General features: G+C 32.1%; 3 protein-coding genes across 3 annotated transcripts; 2 read left to right on the top strand and 1 right to left on the bottom strand.

Moving 5' to 3' along the window:
• Window positions 1-930: 930 nt before the first annotated feature.
• Window positions 931-2,815, bottom strand: Tektin-A (Tektin A). Its single transcript, XM_070639096.1, has 4 exons — window positions 2,723-2,815; window positions 2,155-2,666; window positions 1,579-2,100; window positions 931-1,522 (listed from the first exon to the last, which is right to left on the bottom strand). The coding sequence occupies exons 1-4, from the start codon at window positions 2,813-2,815 to the stop codon at window positions 931-933; spliced, it is 1,719 nt and encodes a 572-aa protein (XP_070495197.1).
• A 307-nt stretch (window positions 2,816-3,122) lies between these two features.
• On the top strand, window positions 3,123-4,842 carry LOC139089544 (ciliogenesis-associated TTC17-interacting protein). The gene is made up of 2 exons (XM_070639097.1): window positions 3,123-3,647; window positions 4,123-4,842. Exons 1-2 carry the CDS (start codon window positions 3,339-3,341, stop codon window positions 4,840-4,842), a joined length of 1,029 nt encoding a protein of 342 aa, XP_070495198.1. The 5' UTR covers window positions 3,123-3,338.
• A 1,009-nt stretch (window positions 4,843-5,851) lies between these two features.
• On the top strand, window positions 5,852-8,111 carry tj (traffic jam). Its single transcript, XM_070638998.1, has one exon. It carries the CDS (start codon window positions 6,313-6,315, stop codon window positions 7,675-7,677), a length of 1,365 nt encoding a protein of 454 aa, XP_070495099.1. The 5' UTR covers window positions 5,852-6,312; the 3' UTR covers window positions 7,678-8,111.
• The last annotated feature ends 18,299 nt before the right edge of the window (window positions 8,112-26,410 follow it).

Raw genomic sequence — 26,410 nt, forward strand, 5'->3', positions numbered from 1 at the left:
GTCTGACAAGATAAGATTCGTATATAAACAAAAAAATCATAAAGAAGTAGAAAATTTCGAGGAAAAGAGAAAATTGTCGTGAAAATTTATTTTTCTTATTTTCTAGGAACAAGTGGCATTGTGAGCGAAAAGTCATTGTTTCTCTCATGCATGCGGTTTACTTCGAAAATGATGCATTATTATGAATGATACATTTACGATACACAAAGCGTGAATTGGTTAATGACTTTGTTAATATAGATGATCCTCATGTGTAGTCACAAATTTTTGATGAGTCGTTATTTTTAGCATATATTCTTATTCTTATAATCACAATCAAGGGCTGGATACTACTATGGCTGGAGATAAAGAGAACCAATTTTCAGCATGTTGAGTATACAGTCCGAGATATTCTCCTTCTCATTACAGTGTTAATATTGTAGATTGCTTAATTTATAGCATCTAAATCCGTAGATTTATCTCTAATCTAGGATTTAAATTCTAAAATTCTATAACGGCTTTTAAATTTTCAAATTATTCATTACACAATCGGCCGTTGCAACTAAGTTTTCTCCACATTTATCTTTTTAATTACATTTCTAATTTGATCACTATTAAGCAAGTGACATAATACTAAAGATAATAGTCATTTTGACCAACCTGATTAATCCAGTTTCCATTCCAATGTTCCATTTTGAAGACTATGAACATATTTTGTGTAACGAACTTTTGAAATTTGAATTCGTACAGTTTTTAGCGGCTTTAGTTATCGAATTGACATCAAAACACTCCCCTCGTTTGTTTTGAATTTTGCCATAGCAAAGGAACAACTGCAAAATATTATCTTGTATCCTGTGTTTTATTGAAAATTGAAAATTATGGACTAGCATCTAACAAAGTCAACTAAGCTATGAAAAAAATCATCAAATCCTGTGCAAAATCTTAAGATCCTCAATATCCAGTCAGAGCAGTTGTGCTTGGGAATGAAGTCCTTATTAACTGAATCCTTTCACGGTCAATATTAATTGTTCTCCTTTTAAGCATGATCTCACGCTCCAAATTGCCACGTTCAATCATCAACTGCTTCTTCATTTCATGAGAATTCTTCAATTCCTCATTAAGAATGGAAATGGAATCATTGATGGACTTGACTTCACCAATTAAAGCAAATTGTGACTCATCTCTGCAATTTTCGACTCTTGGACGTTGATGGCGATTATCAAGTCGTGTTTGTGAGACTTTCATTGGATAGTCCATGTTACGGATGGCGACTTGAAGCTTCTCAATCTGAATTTCAGTATCAGCTAGACGACGAAGGCAAGTTCGCAGTTCATTTTCAAGACGCTGACGTATTTCATCCATGCAAATGATCCTGTTGTGTAGAGCTTTGTCGCAGTTGTCAGCTTGTGTACGCAAGTCTCTTGCAGAATTCATTAGAATTGCATCGAGAGTTGATCGTAGCTGGATTGATTTTTTGCGACAATTTTCAGCTGAATTAAGGTTGTCGACTGTGTATTGTTCCCAATAAATTTCAGTGGATTGACTAAAATAAACAGAATGAAAGTAAGGAATTAAAATTTCAGGAATTTAATAGCTTACTCAGCTGGAAATCTAGTAGCTCCTGCTTTGAACATTATTGCAAGAGACTTGTTGCTTAATTGGCAGTTCCTAGAATCATTCTCATGAGCATCCGACTTGTCACTCCAGTCAAATTCCATTCGATCCTTATTTGTCCGATTTTCTCGGAGTTGTGCCTCAATTTCAGACAAAGTTTTGATGAACAGCAATCGAATTTCAGATATCAATGCTTTTTCCTTAATCAGCTCCTCCTCAGGCTCATCTCTTACAATCTCGTTGTCTGGTCGGCGAGTTCTTGTCTCAAGACATTCAGTCACAATTGATTCAGGCATTTGCAAGACATTCATGGCTTGCTTCAAGCGTCTGCGTTGTTCCTCTAAAGTACAAATCTCATCAGTCATTGCGCGAATCGCTCTTTCAAGGCACTGCTTCCAGTCATCGATGTCTCGTGCTCGATTTTGAAGTCTTTTTGAATTATCTGACTGATTATGTTCAGTGACTTCATATGATCTCATTATAGAGTTCTTGGCTGAGTTTTCGACCCTAAAAATATGAATTAATTAAAATGATTTTTTTATGGAACTAGACTCAACTTACACGATACTTTTAGCAATAGCATCATCTGCAGCTTTTAATGTATCATAATTCCTTCTTCTCCATTCATTCGTGCTGAATCTTGTAATCGAATAAGAATCAACAACAGGACGTGTACCTGTCAATCCACCTAATGGACTCCAATCGACTCTTCCTGTAGCCCATGGTCCAATTTGCATCATTTGCGCCTGTGCTGATGGAACAATGACATGATCATCATTTTCTTGTGGCAAGTAGCACTGAGGCTTTTCAGCTGGAAGTCCGAGTGGACTAGTTTGAATGCCATAATCTTCTGGAAGTGGCCGCTGAAGAATTCTGCTTGATGGAGGTTGTAAGGATGAATCCTTGGATTCTCTTAGCATACTCATAACTTTTGGATGGTATGGATCAGGTTCCCTTACAGTTTCTTCTACATGAATCTTACAATCTCTTGATCTTAAAGGATCTTTAAGCTTAAATCCACGTTCAGGTCCACAAACATCGTCAAATTCGTCAAGAGCTGAAGAAACTCGGAACTGGAATTAGAAATTTTGTATTAATTTAAGTTATTTAAAGTTCTTAATTGCCTTACATTATCATTCTTCTTAAATGTCGATAATCCACCCATTCCTGAACACATACCACAAGGTGTACACGGTTTAATGCTAGAGCAATTGCAAGCCATTTTAACTCAACTGCTGAACTTCACTTTTAATCGATCAAACATGTGTAAAGTTTTCCTTTGGAGCATTATGGAAATGAAGTTCATGAATATTAGGGATATTTATTTTTAATGCTATGACAACTTTGATTGAAAATTTGAATTTTATTTTCAGTTGAAGTCAAAATTTGATTTTGGAATTTTTATCAAAAAATTGATTTTTGGAAGTATTAGAATTAAAATGGAATTTAAAAACGTTAAAATTGTCAAAAACTGTACAACAAAAAAGGAAATACCAAAGAAAGATGAAGAAAAATGCAAAAGTTTTAATTTTGAAGGACAAGACTTCTTAAAAACAGTTGACAAAGACATTTTGTACATCAATGACTCGATCAAAGTAAAAGGTGAGGAGGAAGTGGAGCCTGCTAAAGAATATCAACGAGCATCAAGCGTCTGGCTAGAACCTCAAAGTCCACAAAGACATCACTCATCAAGAAACGCCCCACCCGCCTGCTTTGATGAAGCTCCAAAAAAATTTCACGAGCAAATGTCACTTCCAATAAATAATATCAAGGACCTTAGCTTCTACGAAACCTTCATAATCAGTCAGAAGACAGATGGCTCTGAATCATCTGATATTGAAGCTGAAACAGACATAGACAATACAAATCAAATTGGCAGTGCATGTCTAATGATTGAGGAATTATCAGATGGAAATATTTTAATATTCTCAATACAACAAATGTTTGTCAATGGTGAACGTACAATTTATGAAAGTCTTTCAGTTGTCACAAAGGATTTGAAGTTAGTTCATGAAAAACGGATTGAGAGAAAATGCAGCGATAGCGAGTTTATGGTATGTTCATGTTCAATAATGATTAAAGTTGATGTCGAGGGTTGGAAGTTATGACTTTATTTGATAATGCAGCTTAGAAAGAATTTAAGGCGACTAAGCTAAGGATTAATGAGAATTTATTAACGGTCATTTCATATTTGAATTATCTGAGCAACAATTGGTTGATTTTCCCCTTTCATAGTTGCAAACCCTTTTCATATAAAAATTTTACTTTATTTTAATCAGCAAACAAATAACATCGTTTAATATTCAGATTAACTGTACAGCATAACTTTAATTAGTGAGTAATTCAGTGATAAAGTCATTCTGGCTATTTTCGACAAGAGATGTTTAGAAAATTCAACACAAATCCTAAGGAATTGCGTAATTCATAAAAATATTGAAAATTACAGTTCTTAATCCAAATCAACCTCAGTTACATCTCCTTTCACAATGCATTACCAAATTTAATTCCATTCCATTACTCATTGTATAGGAAAAGACAATTTTCATCATTTCAACTGATAATGGACTTCGATTGACTAAATCGATAACAAAGGATAAAGACACTGAATGCTTTAGTGGAGACGTTGAATGGAAGAAGTCTGGGGATTTTTTATCTGCTGGTGCTAGAGCACTCATGATTAGAAAATTGATTATTGAGAATTTTAACAAATGCATTCAAGCATATACATGTGATATTGATGGAGATTTTGCATTGACGCAGTTTTGGTTTCACGGAAATGAACTTAAATTTATGAATGACCACGCACTGACAGTTAAACGTGTTGACCGGATAATCATTTATGAGGAAAAGAAAATTGAGAAAATTTCAAGCTTCTTCTTGCTGCAATCAGGTCAAATGCTGAAGCAGATTTGTGAAAGTCAAAATTACTTCATCCACAGCAATCCATTGGTTGATCCATTCCAAGCTAAATACACAAAATATCTACAGAAACATTGGCAAGATGATGTCGAACTTATGTCAATGTTTCTCGAATATAAAGCAAAAAGGAAAGAAGAATTGAAGAAAAAGTTTGAAAGTCCACAAATGAAGTTAGTGCTCAATGACTACATCCTAAGCTTAATCAAATGCAAACCCGAAGGTATTATGAACTTTACAGCAGAGTTCATAAGAAAACTAGAACGCAACACTAACGTCAATGTCCAATTGCAAATATTCAAAACAGTCGAGCGACGGACTCAGCAAAATTGATAGAATTTTCCAATTTAAAATTCACCAATAAACAATAACAGTTCCAATATTGCTGAATTTTGCACAATTCTTATTTTTTAATATAAAAGAAATTAAAATCTGGTTTATATTTGTTCTGGTAAACAGCATAGCGACGATGACAAATTTTTGAAGCTCTGAAAAACAACAAGAAAAATATGAAAATGAGGTGTCGGATTCAAAGAACCTTGCAGAGTCTCATATGTATTTGAGTTTTGAATTACGAAATTTACTCGTGATTCATTATGTTGAAATTTAGCAACAGACTTGACAAAGATTGCAGTTAGTATAGCGAATAAATTGAATTTTCTCAGTTTGAAGCAGTGGTGGACAACCTGTGTGCCGCGGCACTACTAGTGTGCCATGAATGTGGTCGAGTATTTCAATCGAGGTGTGCCGAAAAAAATAAAATGTTGTCCACCTCTGGTGGGTCAAATTGGGATTTATTAATACCCTCGAATTTTTGGGTCAGTCGTCTGCAGCCGTGGATTCATAAAATTATTAAAAATAATTGGTTTTAAAAATTTCAATAAATTAAATTTAACGTTTTTTAAAAATTCAAACAATTCAAAATTCTAAATCTCGTTACACAATCACTCACACATCCCTAGTTTTCCCTTATCAATACAGCTTCCACTTGCCATGCGCACTTGACATCATCATTCCACACCACATAAAATCCTTACATTGAGTTCACAAATCACAATAAACAACCATCGTCTGTGGGTGTGTTTAAGTCAACGAGTAGGGGAAATTTTCAAGTATTTAACTTCAGCATTGACTTTTATTGGAGCACAAATTTAACAAAAAAAAAAAGAATCCACAGTTCTGCTCACTTGTACACCATTTTTCTTTCTACTCCACAACAACATTGTACTGTATGTGTGTGCATGTGAGCGTATAATTATTATAATATGCATAAAAGAGATCCTCATTCATATTAGAAGCCGTCGACATAGAATTTTCCTCATTTGTTTCTGCATCGCGAATGTGAACGGACGTCTCTTATGGGACTTAATATTTGTATATTTCTTGTGAAATGAACTGAGATTTAAATGAAAAAATATTAAATAAATTGTGAATTAAAGCCGGAAAATTTAAGAAAATTTAAAAAAAAATATGGAAAAATTCCTAAGGAATTGAAAAAAATGAAAATGTGGAAAAGTGAATAGAAAAACCACACAAAAGAGGATTAAAAAGAATTAGTGACGAAATTTCCATAAGAAAATTGTGAATTTGTGATTTTTGTGGAACTAAAAACAACTTTTTATGAAATTAAAAATTCAACCGGAACATACAGAACATTAAAAAAGTTACTTTAAGTTTGTCATATCATTCTTTGTTTTGTGAATAAATAATTTATTGTGCAACGTCCAATTGCATAAAGTAAAGACAACAAACATTTGTGAATTAAAAGAAACAATTTACACAAAAAAGTTAAATAATAAAAAAATGGAAGAAAATACATTAGCCGATGAGTATGTGCAAGACTTTGTTCTGAGTCACCTAGATGCCGAGCAGGCAGCACAACAGTTGCAATTGCAGCAGCAGCAGCAACAACAGCAACAACAATTACAACAGTCAAATGTCAAACGAGAAGAGCCAACACCGCCAACAACAAAAATATGGATAAATCCTCCAATTCCATCAGCAGAAAGTAACAATAACACAATTAGCACTACAAATAGTCCAGCATTAAGGATAAAATCAGTTACAGCTGGTCCTGGTGTTTGGTATCATAATGATGAGAGGAAAGTACATTCAATATCACCTGCAGCTATTGATACGTATCCTCATCCGCCGACTCATGGTCAACCAGTCATAATTTCACCATCAGTAAATGGGGCGCCATCGACACCACCTGAAACGCCGCCTGTTGGTTCACCTACGCTCACACAAAATTATCCATATTATCAGCCACACCGACAATCGGGTAGTTTATGTGATGATATGATGTTCTTACCACATGCAATAACGAGAGGTGAGCAACCATTGGATTTACGTCCATTAAATTACCATATGCACCCAGAGACTGCTGACTGGGAGCGAAAAGACAATCTTAACGGTCAACTACCATTTATGACATCAGGTACACTACCGAATGGACTTAATCCAAATCCACCTTCATCATATGCACTACAACATGGTTATCTTACACAATTAGAACATAATGCATTAAATATTCATCATCCACAATCATTACACAGTCATGCACATGCACACTTACATCCTGGATCAGTTGGTCCTAATATCGGTAGTTGTAATGGACCATCTCATCGTCCACATTCAGCTGGTTCTGCATCAACATTATCGCCACGATTGCCACATCATCATAATAGCAGTTTACATCATCATAATGGACGTGGTGAGAGTGCGAGTAGTACAAGTAGTACTGGAAGCAGTTATAATGGTTCGTGTGTGGGTAGAAATGCTGATGACATTGTAAATGATGAGCTTTTGATGTCATTAACAGTACGTGAATTAAATAAGCGTCTTCATGGATATCCTCGTGAGGAAGTTGTACGATTGAAGCAGAAGCGACGAACCCTGAAGAATCGTGGATATGCACAAAATTGTCGCAGCAAACGACTTCAACAGCGTCATGACTTGGAAATAACAAATCGTAATTTACATGTTGAGTTAAAGAAAATGCAAATGGATTTAGCTCGTGTTTCACAGGAACGCGATCAACTCAAGCAGAGATTACAGTTGCAGTCGACAGGCAGTGGTGGTGGAACGGTGGCGTCCAATAATGCACGCAACGGTCAACAAGATTTACATTCCGACGGACATTCGTCACCCGAATTTTATCTATGACGTCAGAGGCAAATGGATCGTCAGCAACCTCCACCGTGGATCGGACGATTTTGAAAGTTTATGAATTAAAGAAAAATTATTGAAATATGAAAAATAAGTTTTTATGCAAGAAATGAAAAATATTATTGAATTTCAATTTTTTGTCGTCTTTTTTTCTCTCTTTCTCTATTTCTTCCTTCTCTCTCTCTCTTTCTCTCTCTTTTGATAGACAAGTCAGAAAAGAAGTTCAGGTTTCACGGCATAGAAAAAGAGACACAAAAATTAGGTTCACATTACCTTTCTTTAGAATCAAAAAATAAGTAACATTTCCATAAATTCTTATACATATATTTCGTCATACATACATACATGCAAAATGTCTTCCGTGTGAAATTCTACTTTTTATTACATTTCTTTGTTTTAATTATTTTTCATTTCATTTGATGCCAAAAAGTTGTCGCGCAAAAATGAAAACAAAACTTTTTCACTTCAATTTTAATTATTAAGTTGTTACTCATTTGGATTTTTTGTTATTTACTTACATTAATGGAAGTTTTGAAGTTGCATTTGCATAATTCAGAGATGTAAGGATTAAAAGCTTTAAATTTGGTAAATTTGAAGGTTTTAAAGGAAATTTTTGCAATAGTAAGCTATGAATATTTTCTCATATTTAAATTTAAATTCATAATTTTAGGACAATTTGAGTTTAATTTGATTATTTAACATACGAATCATAGAATAATGAATAGCAAAAGTCTATTGTGGCAAAATTCTATGACTAATGCTTGTAATTTGTCAACTTTTTGACAATTTTGTGTTTTGAACTTCAAAATTCAAAAATTTTAGTTAAAAATTGAATTTTTGAACTTCAGAATTCCAAATTATTAAAATTTACCTAATTTAAAACTTCCCACAGCTCCAATTATGCATCTCCAACTTCCAATCTCAAAACGACAAATCGATACTCCATCAATTGATGTATCCGGTATACAATGAAATCCAAATTAAATCAAAACAAAAATGTTCTCATTGATCAACGTGCAATCTCGTAAATGCAATTAATCTCATAATGTGATTTAAAGCTGAATGAATGAGAGTCTAGATATATAAATAATACTATTTAAAGTTCAAATTTCTTTCTATTTCCATTGAATTGATCTGTCGATATGTGTGGGATAATTTCTCTATAGTTAATGACCCCGAGTGTCTGCATAAATGAGGAAGACTCTAGTTTTTATATTATTAAAAACAAAAGATTCATGTTGCAATAGCTTGACGATGGAAGATTGATTGTGCAAGTTCAATATCAGACTACATTGTTGCCATCGCATTGTGACTACATTGTATATGGAAATGACCATTCTTATCATTTAAGTCTAATAATAGGGAAGATTTAATAATTTGTGATTGTGCTGATTTGATTGAGATTTGAAGGATGTGAATCTTTGTAGCGAATGGAAAATTTTAAAACAGACGTGGATTGAGTTTTTGTGAATAATAAGCAACTCCACACTTATTGACCACATCCGATGAACTATCCGTGCAAAAATTCAAGTTCACAAGTCTCAATCAGCGTAAGGATTCACACGAGTACAAAGTGTTGTTTTGAAATTCATTCATCATGTCATTATCATGTCTCGTGTTAATCACTTCTGCACAAAGTGATGAGTTTGCAATAATCTGTGTCATGTAATTTCTAATCACTGACTTATTCCTGCATTCATGCACAGATTCTCGATTAATTTTAAAACAAATTGATTTGTAGACTTAACAGGCAAAATGGTCGATTTTAGGTACCGAGCTGGTATTTATGGACGATTGCCTGATGGGGTGCAAGGCATTCCTTAACTCATTAAATAAGAGCTAAGCTTCAAAATCTTCCATTTTATTTGAAACATTTTGCAATAAAAAACAAAAATTTAATAATTTATAAATATTTTTATTAATTTAAATTCAAATTTTAATTCCAACAAAATAATTTTTTAAGTGAATCAAGTTTCTAAGTGAAGTTTGCAACCTGCATTAAAACTGTTGATACAAAAAATGGTTGTGTTATGATTATTATTAAAATAATATTATTTTTAAGTTGAATAGTTCCGTAAATAATGAGTTTTAAGTTACTCACATAATGCATAAAAATGAATTTTTTATGGATTTCTTCATTTTCTCATGAAAAATCTAGGTACCATAGCTACAAATACTGCAAATAAGTTTTGTTTATTTTCAAACAATTTCAACTTTAGAATTTTTTTAATTTTCAACTTTGAAATTATTTAAATTTTTTGAAACTTGACAGGAACTGATTTAAAATTGACTGTCGATGATCAAGAAACTCCTCAAATAATTTAAATTCTAGAAAATAAAAGTTTCAATCAGAGCTCGAAATCGACTCAATTTTTAATGGATTCAGACTCAAGTCGACTTTTCCAAATTCCACAAAATTTGGGTCGACTTCGAGCTCTGGTTTCAATATGATAAAATAAATTCACATAAGCCCGAGCGACACAAATGAAGAAGGATCCGCCGAGTAGCTTTTAAGACCAAATAGACCAAACAGACGGTTTCCATTTGAGATTGATAAAAGAGGTTTAGGAGAAGCCTAAAAACCCCATACCGGAGTCTTCTTCATTTGTGTCGCTCAGGAAGTGTTATACGATGTGAATATGGGTAAATAAAAAATTATGAAAAATATTAAAATTTTCATTGTAAATATCAGAAGGATTTAAAAAATAAGACAAAGAAAATCTTTCATAAATCTTAAAAAAAATTGTAAATTTTATGACAATTAAAGACACAAAAATTAAGAAAAATAAAAAATCAAAAATGTTAAAGTAACGACTAAAGTTATTTCCTTATCAACATCCTCGTTAATGCCATGAATGAGTGATGGAAAGCAACAGGATCACGACAATTAATTTCTTCTTATTTCAGCAAAAAATTAATAAATTTTTTCATAGCATACGACTTGTTTGTAGATGGCTTTTAAAGTCATTGAGACCAATTTTATGAGAGTTTTTATGACAATTTATTGTTTAAGGCTTTAAGTTGTTTACAGAATGGACCTTTGGATGATGTGGAATTTGGAGTAGCTGCTTTGTGACTCGTTGGTATTTGTTGATTGTTATTATATTGATTTTTCAGAGAATTTGAATTTTGGTTCATATTTTTGAGTTTCAGCATTGACTTTTCTTGTCGAAGCTTTATGCAGCATATCCAGAAATCATCACATCTACCAAAAATATTCTCAAACTCTAACAATAAGTTCAATTCTTTCTACAAACTTAATTCGCATTTTTCTCACTTACTCACTTCGATGGTCGCACAGAACAGTTTGTGATCCATGGCATCTAAAACTGGCTCTATCGCTAGCTGCGCTTCCCATTTCCCATCATATTCTGCATAATTTAGTTCTCAAAACTCCAATTAATCCACTCAATTCCTACTGACACGACAAAATTCCCATAATTGAAATATTTGAATTTCAAATTCAGTAACAGCTCACATCCGAACCCAAAAGTTCCATCAACTCAACAAAAAGTAATAAAATCTTGATGGAATTTGTCTTATTTTTCCTCTTACATGAGACTTAATGGTGTTATTTTTCCAAAACTTCAGAAACGGAATCTCATCTTATCATGAAACACCATCAAAAATGAAACTACTCGAGTAAGTGACATGATATAGATATGAGTAGCATATCTGAGTAACAAGAGTTGTATACGAGAATGAAATAAATGACAAAAAATTAGTATTCTCGGGATGAAATGTAAACAATCTAATTTTCAGACATTTTTTATTGTTTTTCATTTCAGTTTATTGTCACATGAAAGAAGAAGAGCGGATGGAGTATGAATGAGTTGAATTGGAAGGTTATTTAGGCATGGCGCTTTGTCCATTGTTTTAAAAGTAAGTATAACCTCAAAAAAAATTTGAACCTAAAATTTAAAATTTTCAGAATCCGGTAAAAATTTGAAAAATTTAAAACCGTTAAAGTTGTTGATTTCAAGAATCATAAATTCTTCACCAACAGCCTTCTTAAAAACAGCACATCCAATAAAAGTAAAACTTTATATTCTTATCAAGGCAGTAAGGCACAACAACACATCGATATAATAATTTTTTTTGTACATAAAAATTGTTTACGTTTTCTATGCCGTAAATGTATCATATGAATTGTGAATGAAAGAGGAGCAATGAAGGGAATCAAGTTGTTTACAATTTTCAGTCTTCTTTCAAAGTATATGGCAGTGGTGTGGACAACCTTTTATTGCCGATACACTTAAGTTGTAAGCCTAGACAAAATTAAACACGACATACTGTTCATGGTGTTTCCTGAGAATTTTGGTAAAGAGTGCCGTGTCACAAAGGTTGCCCACCACTGGTATATGGCATTAGATTGCGATAAAGTATAAAGCACAAATATTGTAAATGAAAAATCATCTGATTCTGTGTTTAGACATTTGATTATCTCTCTCAGTTCTTTTAGATGCCGTAAGTTTAGCATTTTTACAGTTGAAAGGCGCCAAAATTTGATCATCATCAAGATTGAAGTGGTACATATGACATTACATATAAAATTATTTTTCTATTTTTTTAAAAATAAAAGTTTTTGTACGTAAAGTAAAAACATAAAAAAATATGAGAAGCCATTTCAGCAGAATGAAGAAATTGTAAACATGTTCTTGAGGCTTTAAAGAAAATTTCCAAGAACGTTTTACAACAAGCAAGTATCAAATTTCACCCGACTTTTTCCTTCATAGCAAAAAAAAATTATTTTTCCTTCCTGGTTTATGTGTGAATTTCAATTTTTTTTAAATAACTTGAGTGACACTAATTGTAGGTCATGAAGTGTAAAAGAAAATTGACATGTGCATGACATTGAACATGGTAGATTAAGGGATGTAATGCTTGTGTAGTTAACACGTTCATTGGCTTTGTCAAGCAAATTGTTGCAGGGATTTTTTTATTTGTTCTTAAAGGGATTTTTGAGTTTGGAATGAAAAATTACTTTTGTTTTAAAATTTTGATGAGGTATTAATGGACGTTGTGGGGTTTAGGGATGAAATTTGACTTGTCCAGTATTGAAGACTTGCTTGAATTGAAATTTAGATGGAGTCCTTGGAACTGAGAGCAAGTTAGCACATGACTATCGTTTGAACACATTTTCAGCCTTTTTGTAACCTTTTCGCTTTAGTACTAAACTGTCCATCGAGAAAGTATTGCATTTGAATTTGGAAATTGTCAGATGGAGACCAACGATAGAGCCAGCTTTAAGGGATGTTTTAGGAAGGTCTTGGATCTCAATTGATTACCAGCGATAGAGCTGTGTGACCAACGAAGTAACCAAGTAAGTAAGTACCTGGTAATGGGAACAAGTCGGCACACCGCTATCCTTCACTCTCATTTTCAGCCAATTTGTCACCATTTCCTTTCTGAGCGATTCAAACGAACCTCAAATCATTAATAAGTTCCATCAAATTTCAGCTCAAAGGTTCCCATCCATTTCATCACCCACCCTACCATAACAAATGACATAAAACGTAACAACTTTAATTTATTTAACAATCGAAATTCTTCAAAAACAAAAAATAAAGGAAATAAAATAATTTTTATTACAGATCACAATCGGAAAATTGCGTAACGAATTTCCTTCAATTGTAATGTTTGCGTCAGTCATTCATTGAGTGTACAATCCAAAGACGGAGAAGCAATAGACATTTGTAGATGGAATAGAATAAGAAGAGAAATTTATTGTAGGCGTGGTTTTTATCCATCAAATGAAAAATAATAATTTTTCCCTTCTTATCGCTTCCTTTCGTGATACAAATGTACATAAAAAGTGAGATGAGATTGAGATTGAGCCAGAAAAAAGGGGGAAAATTTTTGTATTTGTTTTTCCGATTTTTCAGGCGATAAATAAGCAAAACTTAAGTCAAGCTTGAAAAGTTTTGCTGCCATTTCCGTCATCCTTATCGGTGATTTTGCGCGATTACTGATTAGACAGTCGATAGCTAATTAAATCAATTCTATGTCTTTATGAGCTCTAACTAACAATCGATTTCATTTTATAGGCATAGACGACGTGCTGATGTGAGCAAAAAAAAAGTGTCTATATAATTCATTTCATATTATTAATAAAGTTGTTTGATTAAAGTGCACAAATAGAACAGCTCAGTGAACAAAAAATTCATGTCAATGAACCTTTTCTTGATGACGTCCATAAAAAAATTTTTGTTTAATTCGATTTTTATTTGCAAATTGCAATAATTTTAAAGTTGCGCAAATAAATAAAAGTAAACGAGATAGGAGTTGCTATTTTGTGGTCATTTAAAGCTGCTGCCGTAAGTCGTTCGATTTAAATGCTCGTTCTACACTTGTGACGACACATTACAAGTCAAACCGCCCATAATATTTCATGATTATTTCCTGCAAACGGACAAAACCCCTTTTTTTTATTCAGTGTGTCCTTTATCTCTTCCAGCTTGACCATCTCACATCATTACATGTGATTTTTTTTAATAATAATTCTCCCTAACTGCATAAATGTGATGTGATGTGTTGGTTTGTAATCCTCTGTGTATCTATCCATTCATCCCTTTTTTATATTCTTAATATTTTTTATGAACTCTTATTTTTGATAAATATGTGCGAATGTACAGTTCACTTTATTCGGGAATGAAGTTGATTATTGATACAGTTTGAATGGAATCGGTTATAAGGGTTCAAGAGGGCCAAAAGAATCCAGATCAAATGGTTTCTTAGTATTGTAGATCTATGGTAGGCAACTGTCATGACACACTAGTTTCGATCGAAGCTTACCAACAAAGTGTGCCATGCAAAATAAAACATCGTCCACCACTGGCTTAGATCACATCTTAGCGACATAACATGATCGATAAGGAACCGCTATAAGCCGTATTGACAGTAAAACGTCAAAATTATGGGAAGATGACCAACCGACACAGTAATGGCTGTTTTTTTTTTTTGTCTAACTTGCCGGCAGAAAATTAGGTTGACTGCAAAGTGTTAGTAAATGCATTGAAAAAGCAACAAAATAGTCAAATATCAAATTCTACAAGCCTGATTATAATACATTCGATTGCCTTCAAGTGACACGAGTTGAGCAGTTGATAATTCAAATCAAATATCAATTTTATATTCTTGGCGTCTGATACTTGATCATTTTATTCATGGCTTAAAGTTGGTTCGATTTTCAGGAGTTATATTTCATATACCTTTGGATGGTTCTTAACTGTCAAAGGTGTAAGTGTAGTTGTCTTTGTAAATTTCAATGAAAACTAGTTTCAAAATCCTTGAGAAACATTAGTCAATCTTGCAAAATTATTTATAGACATTCAAGGAATCCAGTTGTTCCCACCTGTTACTATATAAAATATTTTACAATCTCTAGCTGTTACTTTTGATATGAATATGCTCAAATTTCAATATTTATAGCTAATTATCAAGCAGTTCTGTTTCACAAATTGCTGATTATGCTGCTTTACGTTGAAACTGGATCTGTTCAACCTTTAATCTTTGTTAGTGAGAATTGCATATGTTTCAGATGTTGCATAGCTTTATATTCTCTAGAATTCATCATGATTTTTCTGTAATTAAATGTATGAACGGAAAAAGACAGGATGCAGATCAAATTAAAACTGATTTCGGTGAGGACTAAGCTGATCTTAACACTGTCCACTGTCCAAGTCGATTTCAAGCTCTGGTCTTTGAGTTCCAATATCTAGCATTTTAGGCACGGCATGCCATCCAAAAATGCGCAATAATCACCCTCATCACATAAAATCCAACTCAGTTCCTCTCACTCGCATTTGTGATATTACACACATACAAACAATAATTTTTGCATATTTAGAACATAAAGGCAATGTGTGTCTATGCCATAAAAAATCTTGTTAAAAGTGTAAATGCCTTATGACCACATAATGCTATCAATGTACAATAATGCTCTCACTCTCATGTTGGTCATGTGAGGATATTTAATAATAAAAAAATAAAACAAAAATTTCATAGAATTATTCCTTTATTTTATGAACAGTCGTCGTCCATAGCTGAAATAAACAGCAAATCAAAGATCGAATTTTCATGGGCAAAAGGGACGACACAAAAATGTTCTTTGGATTGAATGAAAAATCGATAGTTTTCATTAAACCATTTCCTCATCGTCTTCGATTCTTTGTGTGTGGACTGTGGCTTTAGATTAAATCGGGACAGTAGCAAAAACAGCAAAAAAAAGATTTAAAGCTCCGGAAAAAATAGAAAGTCGGATCAATAAGTCTGCTTCATCAAATTTCTCACTGTTGATCTCTCTTCATATAAAATAGTATCAACTGATTTTTACTGAAAAATGTATGTAGCATGTACCGTAAGGAAATTGGAAGGAGAGAAAGAGGAGAAAAAAAAGTGGCTCAAGCCAGAAATGATCTGACGTCGGCAAAAATGTGATGTTGGAAGCAAAATTATGCACAATAAAATTCCCTTTCAAACGTCCTCGGGCCACCTGAAACGACACATGTCAGCAGAATTCGGGGAAAGGGAATTTAAGTTTCATTTCTTCTTCTTGTTTTGGCTCGTTTGTGTCATGAAATGCAATGACTATTTTAATATAAATCGGCATAGATTTCATGACTAAATGAGAATTGAGGAAGTCATCAGGTGATCTTATGATTCTAATCAAATTCGACCCTATTCTGGTCATTGACTCTTGATAAGTAAAATGTCGTGTGTGTCTGATAGGTGAAAGTTTACACAGCAACGAACTACATTGTTTACAAAATCAATGCCAACTTTAATTTACGAAATAGATTTTATTGATATCATCAGAGGAAGTTTATATTATTAAAATGAGTTTAATGTGACTTTTGTTGATAATTTGCAACAGTGTAGACACAAAAAAAAGTTCATTAGATGGACGTGGGAACGATCATGAAAAAACAAGTCCAGATTTGTGATTAAAGTCATTCATGTGAACTTGATGTTTTATTGGAAAAACGCGAAGGCATTGATCGTCGATAGATTTTGTCGTGGAAAATTTATATAAACTAGATTGAATTTCAATTTTGTAGGCCATTTGATTGTATTATAATAAAGGAATTTCTGGAATTTTCATGATTTGTTTGTTTAGTCTGTGTCTGAAAAGTTCAAATATAAGGTTCAATATTAACGATCAATTTTTTTGAAAATTAACGGTCAAAATTAATTCAAGCTTTTAACGAATGGCGATAGAAAGGAGGAATCTTCAATGTTTCGGCAACATCCAATTGTATAGCAATTACTAAAATAATGAACATCTACTTAAAGTCAACTACCTCAACATCAAATTGTTACCCTTAACTCATTTAAACATATTGAATCGAATCATAAAAGTCAACACAAAAACTCTTCAAAATCATATCAAATATCACATCCAACAATCAAAAATATAAATTTTTAAATACATTGCGAAACAAATCTAATTTGTACAAACATGAAAATATAAATTCAGAATAGCATAATAAAAATTATCTTAACAGTATATTGAGACATCCCTTCATGGAATAATTTTACACAGTTATTCAATTTTTCATGTGAAAATTAAGTGTATATTAATTCACATTTATTTATGAGCTTTAAAACGTTTTCGTCTGGTATCAATTTCCTCTTTCTTTCCGTACAGTGAGAGAAAAATATTTTTTCCCCTTTTTTTCTGGTTCAAAAATGTTGCAAAAGATTTTTCACCCTTCTTTATATTTAATACACACTTCGTTCTGCGTCCCGAGCCGTGTATGAGGTACATATTTGAGAGGGTTGGGTTGAATGTGCGATTATTCTTGATTTTGGCATGAATAAAACTGGATCAAAAAAATAGGTCATAAATGGAATTTTATATTCAGAATAGGTTGAAAAGGGCCTTTATAAGGTCTTCAACAGTGTGTCGCATATACTCCTCATGTTTTGAAAACCCGTAGCTCAAAAAATCGAAAAATCTAATGATGAGAATATTGAATGGAGTACACATGGCATTGACTTGGTGCTGAACCAATGCTAATTTGGGTTAGAAGAATGCAAAAGCCAGATTTTTTAATTGGTAGCGGGTGGAGGGGTAAGGAACGTCTTTGAGGCATCTAAGGCCCTTTCATAAATCTACATCTGAGTGTACAGTTCGGGTTTAATATTCCCAAAGTTATTTCAGATCGCGATTAGAGTCATCGTGAAACAGAAAATATTATATTGTCTATACTCCGATTTATGAGCATAAAATCTTCTTGCAAAAAGAACATAAAACTCTTCATTTTATTTGACACATAAAAATTGAAACAAAATCTTTTTGGACTTAAAAGTTTCGAAGCAGTTTATTGAACTCACATTGCAATCAACGATATATTTTTTCGCACAAATTGGAAATTCGATGCAAAAAAATTGCAGCATAATCACATATGTCATAATAAACGTGACTCCTCATTATGCCTCATCAATATAATTGATTCATGTGGATAAGTTGACTTTTTTTCAGCTATAAATTGTTGTTTAATTGACAACTTAATTATAATAATTTGTATATCCAACAGAAAAATGAAATAATGCAGAATTTTCCCACAAAAAAAATTAAATTAATTTTTCCATCCATTTGTTGATGATAATTTAGATAGAAATGAAAATTTCTACAACTTAAAAGAGAATTTATTTTATGACATAAAGTATGATTTAAGTCTTTCATCTTTGAATATACTTACTTACTTATTATTACGTTCTATAACATAAAGAAAGTTATTTGTAAAAAGGAAGGTCTTTAAAATTATAATTCTCAGTCGTTTCTCTCCTATTCTGTGCTATTAAGTATAAGATCCCTTTCTTTTGATAACCTAAATTGATTTGAGGATTAAGAACGAGAAAGAAATTATTTCTATTAAAATTTATTATCGCAAAATAAAGAGGACAATTTTTTAGGATGTGGTTGGAGTTCTTGCTCCTTTTACTGTGCGTTTTGGTCTGTAGAAGTCTTCTCTTGTCAGTCATTAGAACAAGACTACAAAGACCAAAATTTACAATACTTTGCTATCCTAAGTATCTTTTGAATCTTTTAAAATCATTAATTTCCAGTTCATTCTCGTTACCAGCACCAGATCAGAATGAACAAACATATCAGACTTTAAAATTACGCTTAATATTTCATATTTTTCTTGAAATTTGATTCCAATTCCAATTGTTATATCATAATTCAATAATTATCATGAAAAATTCACATTGTTGACCTCGTGAGGTCTCATTTTTCTGTGGAATATTATTGCAGTTTGTTAAATTGAATTTGCAACTATGTCTGGATAACATCCGCTTATTGATTGGACTTGGTTGTTACATGAAGTTCAACTTTGTACTTTTCTCCGTCAACTGTCGTTTGATTTTCAAATTACATTAACAACTACAATCAGCTGATTTTCCCCTTTCATAGTTGTTGACCCTTTCATATAATATTTAGTCTTATTTTGAATTTCAAAGAATAAACATCTCTTTTATTAAATCTGTAGGAAAGTTCTTGTTATTATAATTATCAATAAATAGTAAATCGACCAATTTTTAACTAAATTAAGGATTTCTACATTCTGATTAACACAAATCTTTTAAAATGCGCCTCAACAAATTCAGGAAAATTCCTAAAATTTTTGTTTATTTTCCATCAAACTTTCATATTTATATCCAAACTTTTCTTCATCATCATTGAATTTGTTCAGTAATTGAACGAGAGGAGCAGCAAAACAAGCAAAGAACAAGAACAAAAAAACTTTTTCGATATTCCCAAACGAAATACAGAAATTGATGTTTTCTTATTTATTACACAAAAAAAAGCCACAAATCGAACAAAAAAGAAAAACACAAGAAATAATTTGATTTTCCCCCGCACATGTATGTTACATACACTCAATTTTTCTTATAAATTTTATCTTATTAGGAAATCTTTTCAATCTGTAATATCCGGTTTTATGAAATATTCCATTTATTTCTTATAATTCCATATGCTTTATACATTTTCTGCTCGATTAACTAGAATTGATATTTAGAGGATATCTTATATAGCGAATAAGAAAGTTATTTGATAGCAGCACAAAATCGCAGAGTAGAAAAAAATATATAAAGAAGCAATAACGCGCGTTAGAGTAAGAAGAAACAATCGAGAAGTTTGGCATGTAATTCCAATTTAGATGTTTAGAAGAGCAATCAATTGAGTTATGGAAATTTTTATGAATGCTTGCTTCATTTAAGAAATTTTTCGTTAAGTACTCTTCATCGTCGTTCTTATTCTCCATTCAGTCATTCACGAGCCAAATAAAATTAGCGAGGGGTTCCACAAAATAATATTTAAAAAATCATCATCACACAATTTACTTACCCATTAAATCGTAGGGTGAGAAGCTTAGCTCCATTAAATTAAAATTATGTTCCTTTCCTCTCGGCTGCTCATTTTCAACCGCTATGAAAAATTAAATGAGTTGGCCACAAAAATGAGAATCCTATTTGGAATTACGCGGCATGTTTTTTAAGAATGAAAATTGATAAGAAGAGATTTTCAACGCGCATAAGACGATGATCGTTAAGTTTATGGAACTGTTAATTAAAATTATCTTGTCATTGAGTGACTTTTGGTTTTTCCTTGATTCTTTAGGGATTTTTCTCTCTTTAAAATGCTTCGTATAGTTAGTGTCAGATAAGAAATATGTGTTAGAGCATGAAGGAGGTCCTCCATTAAAGTATAGTAGTTTCAAAATCATAAAAATCTCCCAAAATATTCCTCAAATTGTATCATCATGTAGAATAAGTGAATCAATATAAAAAAGTATCGATTTCACATAACATTCAATTCCTAAATTGTCAATTACATTATCCTAAAAAAAGGAATCAAATTTACTAATTTTAAACATGGACTATTCAACTAAAATCTATAAAAAAAGTCCTGAAAGGATGATTTTCAATAAAAAAATAAAACTTCCTTCATGCAGATATTGTTAAGTAACTTTTCTTTATATTTTCCAATAAGATAAAAACAGCAGCAGCAGTAGTGGACATTGAAAATCAGTAACATATTGGCAAGAGAAAGAAAATCTCAGTCGCAATATGAGGAAGCCAATATCACAAACAAAGAAATGGCCATAAATTTCACCTAATAAATTTTATTCCGATACATTTCGCATTTTACCCCGAATAAGAAGAATCAAGAATACATGTATGACTGTTAGGGATGATTTCAGTGTTATGTGAATCATTATTTCCATAAATAAAAGTTTTGGATATAATGTGAATGGAAATTTCGCAACATTCAAATCATCCCACAGAATTGAGGATGGAGAGACATAATATCAGTAAAAAATGATAAGAATAAGTTCAAATGCTTGGAATGTGGACTAAGACGCAGTTATTTGACATGATTTGACTGATGCAAACTAATTTAAATTGAATTGATTTGAATAAAATTTATTTTAGCTGGATTGAACTAAATTGAACTTATTTAAACTGAATTGGATTGAACTGAACTGGATTGAACTAAATTTGAACCGATTTGAACTAATTTGAACTTAATTAAGTTCAATTGAAATAAAGCGAATTTCTGGACAATATGTACCATTCAGGCAGTCAGCACTACAGAATCATCCAAAGACGAATGTCTTAGACATCAGTGATATTGTAGAAAGAAGAAGAAGCAGAAGGAAAAGGCAATAAATAAATATCGATAAATTTTGTCCCTTAATCATGTCTTTTTAATCTAAATGTGCTGTTTTTTATAAGTCACAAAGTCACAATATGTGCCATGGTTTAATATTATGTTGTACAGATATTTTTTTCCATTCTTTTTCATCTCGGCATATTCAATTTCATTGTTTGAAATCAATAAAAAGATTTGTGCTCATAGAATTAAAACGAATGGAAAGGAGAGGAAGCATAATGTGGGCGATTGGACAGTAAACTATCATCATAAAAAGGCCATAAAAAACATTGCAATGTTATAAATTAAAAAAATGGCAATCGGAACGAATTTCCTTTTCCTTATGTTGACTTAAAGTTCACCGACTTTGATATTTTCCATCATAGTGAAAAGCATGTGATGGAATCAGCTGTTACTGCAGACTTTAAAAGGCACACAGAGAGAGAAAAAAATCCTTATTCACCACAATTTTCGCATTCATCGATTAATCAACATTTCTCATTCTCCCGTTGGAATCTTTGCTCTTGCTGCATCAACTTTTTTTTTCAAGGACGAATTTTCCTGCTTCTCAGCAACTAAAAAATTCCTTTTCTTCCCATTTCACCCAACTATTAGCTGATGTTGCCGAAAAAAATCTTGATTTAGCATTTTGGTATGTATTGATGTGCACTTTTTTGCTGCTTGTTGCGTTTTCCAATTTTCACTAACTGTCTGGTTCATGTACATACTTTATATTGCTTAGTGTGTATGTGTGTGAGCTTAGACGTGCACAAACATCTCTATTGGAAGTGTTAAGTCATCAAATTTTACTATCAATTTTTCATTTTCACTCATTCCCCTTCAATTTATGTAATTTCCTATTATTCTTCTTGTTCCTTTATATTCTCAATGAAGATTTTTGTGTGTCAAGTGGCGTGTTGCAACTTTTCATCATCATCATCACCGACCTTTCACCATTAATCGCCCTTCTCTAATCATTTTCATAAATACATCATGACTTGATTCATAAGGAACGGATGTTGATTGATTAATGACATCATTTATTTTATTATTATTTGTTTTTCAAGGTCCTGAATGTTAAACGGAGTTTATGGATGAGTGATGAATTACAATTGTATTGGGAATAAGGAGGCGGAGCTGGTTATCTGATGTGATTTTTATTTACCTAGTAACTTTATTTAAGTTGTTTAAAAATGAAGTAGAGATAACAAGTAGCAGCAAGCTGTTTCATGTCAATGACTTTGTCAAATACACGAGAATTTCAAATCATAATATTTACAGGAAATCATGATAAAGTGAATCAAGTTACAGCTGAATATTAATTTCTGCTGAAATCTACTATATTTTGTTAAGGGAAATTACACGAAAAGATAAGAAAGTTCAATGAAATTATCAAAATATGTAGCTACGTATAAATGAGCCTTCGAGTGAGCAGCATCGTAATATTTAAGCACGGAATCAAAATCTAATTCCAGATTACCTATGACGGATGACACTAGGTAATGAAATCAGCATAATGTCGGATTCAGTAATGTTAAGTTAGTAAGAGTAACAAAAAATTAAGGATTACGATATGATACTTAAGTTAACCTCAAAAGCAGGATCCCGATCCAATTTTCAAACTCAATAATACTAATAACTATCAATTCCAACAAAATAAATTCAATTCCTCCTTCTGATACTGAAAGGCAAAATCGCATGCAATAAACAATGTAATAAAACTCAATAAACAGCATTAAGTTAATTAAATCATTTTCATTTAGCAACTTTTTCCGACCAAACAGAGAAAAAATTAAAAAAAAAAACTTTTATTTTTTTGCAAAACACATCGATGAGCTCATGCAGAAGGAAGATGATATAGCAAAAATGAAATAATTACCATTTTATTTGCATTAAATTAACATAAAATTCGTAATAAATTGAATTGTTTGACTTGTTGAGAGGAGCAACAACAATGAGTAGCAGTGAGAAAAGGGTTAATTCAAAGTAAATATTGACTACCTTTTTGCTGGCTGTATTGCCATTAATTTAATTAATTTGTTTCCAATAATGAGTTGATTCTGTATTATCTTGAATTTATAATTATGTGTAAATACAGAACTTCCTTCCCAAGCTGGATAAATTTTTTAATCAGCAAAAGAATTGGAGAATCACAAAAAATAAAAGATTTCCGATTTTTATGCCTCAAAAAAGATTTCCAACAATGAAATTTAGTCGTAAAATTGAACTACCTTGTACGTGAATAGGGTGGGTTTCAATTTATCTATCGACAAGATTTTTCTCTCTCCGATTTCCTTATTTTTCATTTGATTTTCTTTTGTGGTTTATGAGATTTACGTGCATGTATGTGTGCCTATTGGAGCAGTTAACATATTCTTTGGATTGTAAAAAAATCTGGGAAGAACTGTAACTTTAAGAAGTTTTTATCGTCGATTTGAATCTTTGTGATTCTTTTAGGATTCTAAGTTTCTCGAACTAGCTTACTTTTTCCCACATAAACAATTTCCATAACCCAGCTTCTCACAAATTCAAATTAAAGAAGAATCATCAGGAAGGATGGAATGAGACAAATTTAATATGAATCACAATTTTAAAACAAATAAAAAATTATTTTTCAATTTTCCTTTCATAAAACACCATAATCAGCAAAAATTCATATATTCCCATGCTATGCATAAGTTCCGTACGATTTTTATATTCACACCATGCCGGAGTTATACTTTTATATGGGGATAAAACCGTTTTGCTGATAATTTTATTTGACCCAAAAACACGGAAAATATGTGTTTATTAGACTAAATTCTAAAAAAAAACGTTAAAATTTGAATTTTCTACAAAGTTCAGGTTCAAATTTTGAACTTCCAAAAATGTAAACAAAAATAAAATTACATAAAAGTTGTTAAACGGTGTGAATATGCTCCAGTGGAGGTAGGATCTGCTTTTTAAGTTTAATAAAAGTATTTTGCAGTTGAGCCAATGCTGAGAAGAAAAACGACACAAGACAATAGACAAAAAAATCGATTTCTACTTTTGTGTTATTTGAGAATCAATATTAACGTCATTGAAAGCTGCTGATGTGTTAGCAATTTTGAAATTTATTTATAAATTATTTCATATCATACCTGTTGTTTCTCATTTATCAATACATGTGACCGATCATGAAACTTGAGTTAAAGCAACTATGCACATTTTTATAGTTTGGAGAAATCGTCTGACTTATGCAGGATCATTTATATCTAAATTTTTGCATTGTTCGGGAATTTTTGTATGTATTAAGTTACAGTACACAGGCAGTCTCGAGGTTAATTACTAAAATGCTCATGTGAAACGAGAGGAATTTTGATACTACTTTATAGCATTGATATTGTAGCATAATACTTTGTGAATTATTTAATGGGATTACATAAATGAAGTGTTTTGTGCTTCTTTTCACACCTGATTCTACAATGTCTTTACTGTGTTCCTTACAATGTGTGATAAAATGTTTTAAACTGACTAAATCCTATTGTTTTTCACATATTAAGTATTTAAAATGTGATTCTTTAGAATATTTACACAATTGGCATTTATATCGATGTTTAGATGACAAGCTCTTATGCACAGCTGTCCGCACAGCAATCTCGGCAACGATATTAGACTTGATAATTTACAAGACACAATTATTGCTTTAGCTGTACACGATAATGTACTTTCGTTTTGATTTAACTACCAACAAAATCATAAACACAACTATTAACTGACCTACTTTAATTCCCACTTGCTATTTTGGGTCAATAATGTCAAGTCGAGCAAAAAGTCAATTAACAAAATCCCTTTTGCAGTTACATTTTTAAACAGAAAATTACAATCGTATTATGTCTCGCAATCTTAAGGTTTCCCAACAGTCTTACCTATTGACTACATGCTTGACATAAACTGCATACATAAAAACAGTAAGTTGTTGGAAAACCGCAAGAACAATTCAACTGAAAACCTAAAATTACGTTAGTATTTTGAAATAAATAGAAAAATTCAACAATTTTCACGCTTGACGATTCAAAGAATCTGATTATAGAAAAATCACGTAAATGCTCTTTAAAGTCGAACACATCAATCTCAAAAATCGAATTATAACAATCACCCGCAACGCATATACCGGCATGAACACATGAAAAAGGATATACGTAACGAGTTCTGAGAGAAAATGAAGACAGTTGAATAGAAAACGTTTGAGCAATTTTCTTCGTAAATCGCATTCTTAACGCACAGTTGAGTTTTTATTCGTGGATATATTTTTTGTGGTGCAATTTTTGAAGGGGTAGATGTTGTGGGAATTAAGGCATTTTGACTAGTAAGAGGGAAACTTTTTAAAACGGCACACCTTGGTGGTAAGCACACTGTGGGTCGCGGCACACAGTCAATCTCAGATCTACATTCTTGTCGATTAAGGTCAGTTCAAGTTTAGAGCACTGTGCTCTAAATCAAGTTTGATAAGCTCATGTTGGATTGTGGTCCAATACAGCGATAAGAGCTGTGTAATGCGCACTTGATAGAGATAGGAGATTTAAGTGTGCTTTGTGCCAGGCACCCTAGCAATCCCTGGTGGTCTGGTGGTAGGAGCATGACGCCGGAAATCGTAGGATATGGGGTTCGAGTCCCTATCCGAGCTATGTTGAAGGGAAGTCTCTAGTAAAATTAAATTTAATCCAAAACTCGCCATAATTCACTCCTTAAATGCACAATAAAGTTCCAAAAAATTATTCATCCACTCTACTTCTTCCCATCCATTCTCCGCAATCAGAATAATTCACAGCAATTAGAAGATTGAAAATTTTTCTCTCGCTAGATTGTCGATAATTAAATTATCATAACAAATTGACTCGCATTTTCATCTAATCATAGTCCTTTATAGATGTAATGAAGATGAAAAGAAGAATCTCCTCTATAGCCATTCAAACAACATTATCATGTCTTTCGACTCAATTCATTCATCCCTTATAAATAGAAATATTGAACAACATGTATAAAATTATAATTGCAAATTGATATTTTTATTAGGACAATCGAATGTCTGAACGATATTTC

The sequence above is a fragment of the Chironomus tepperi genome, unplaced genomic scaffold (genome assembly GCF_022539635.2).
Source record: "Chironomus tepperi strain 1889 unplaced genomic scaffold, CSIRO-AGI_Ctep_v1 contig_177, whole genome shotgun sequence".
NCBI classification, from domain to species: domain Eukaryota; kingdom Metazoa; phylum Arthropoda; class Insecta; order Diptera; family Chironomidae; genus Chironomus; species Chironomus tepperi.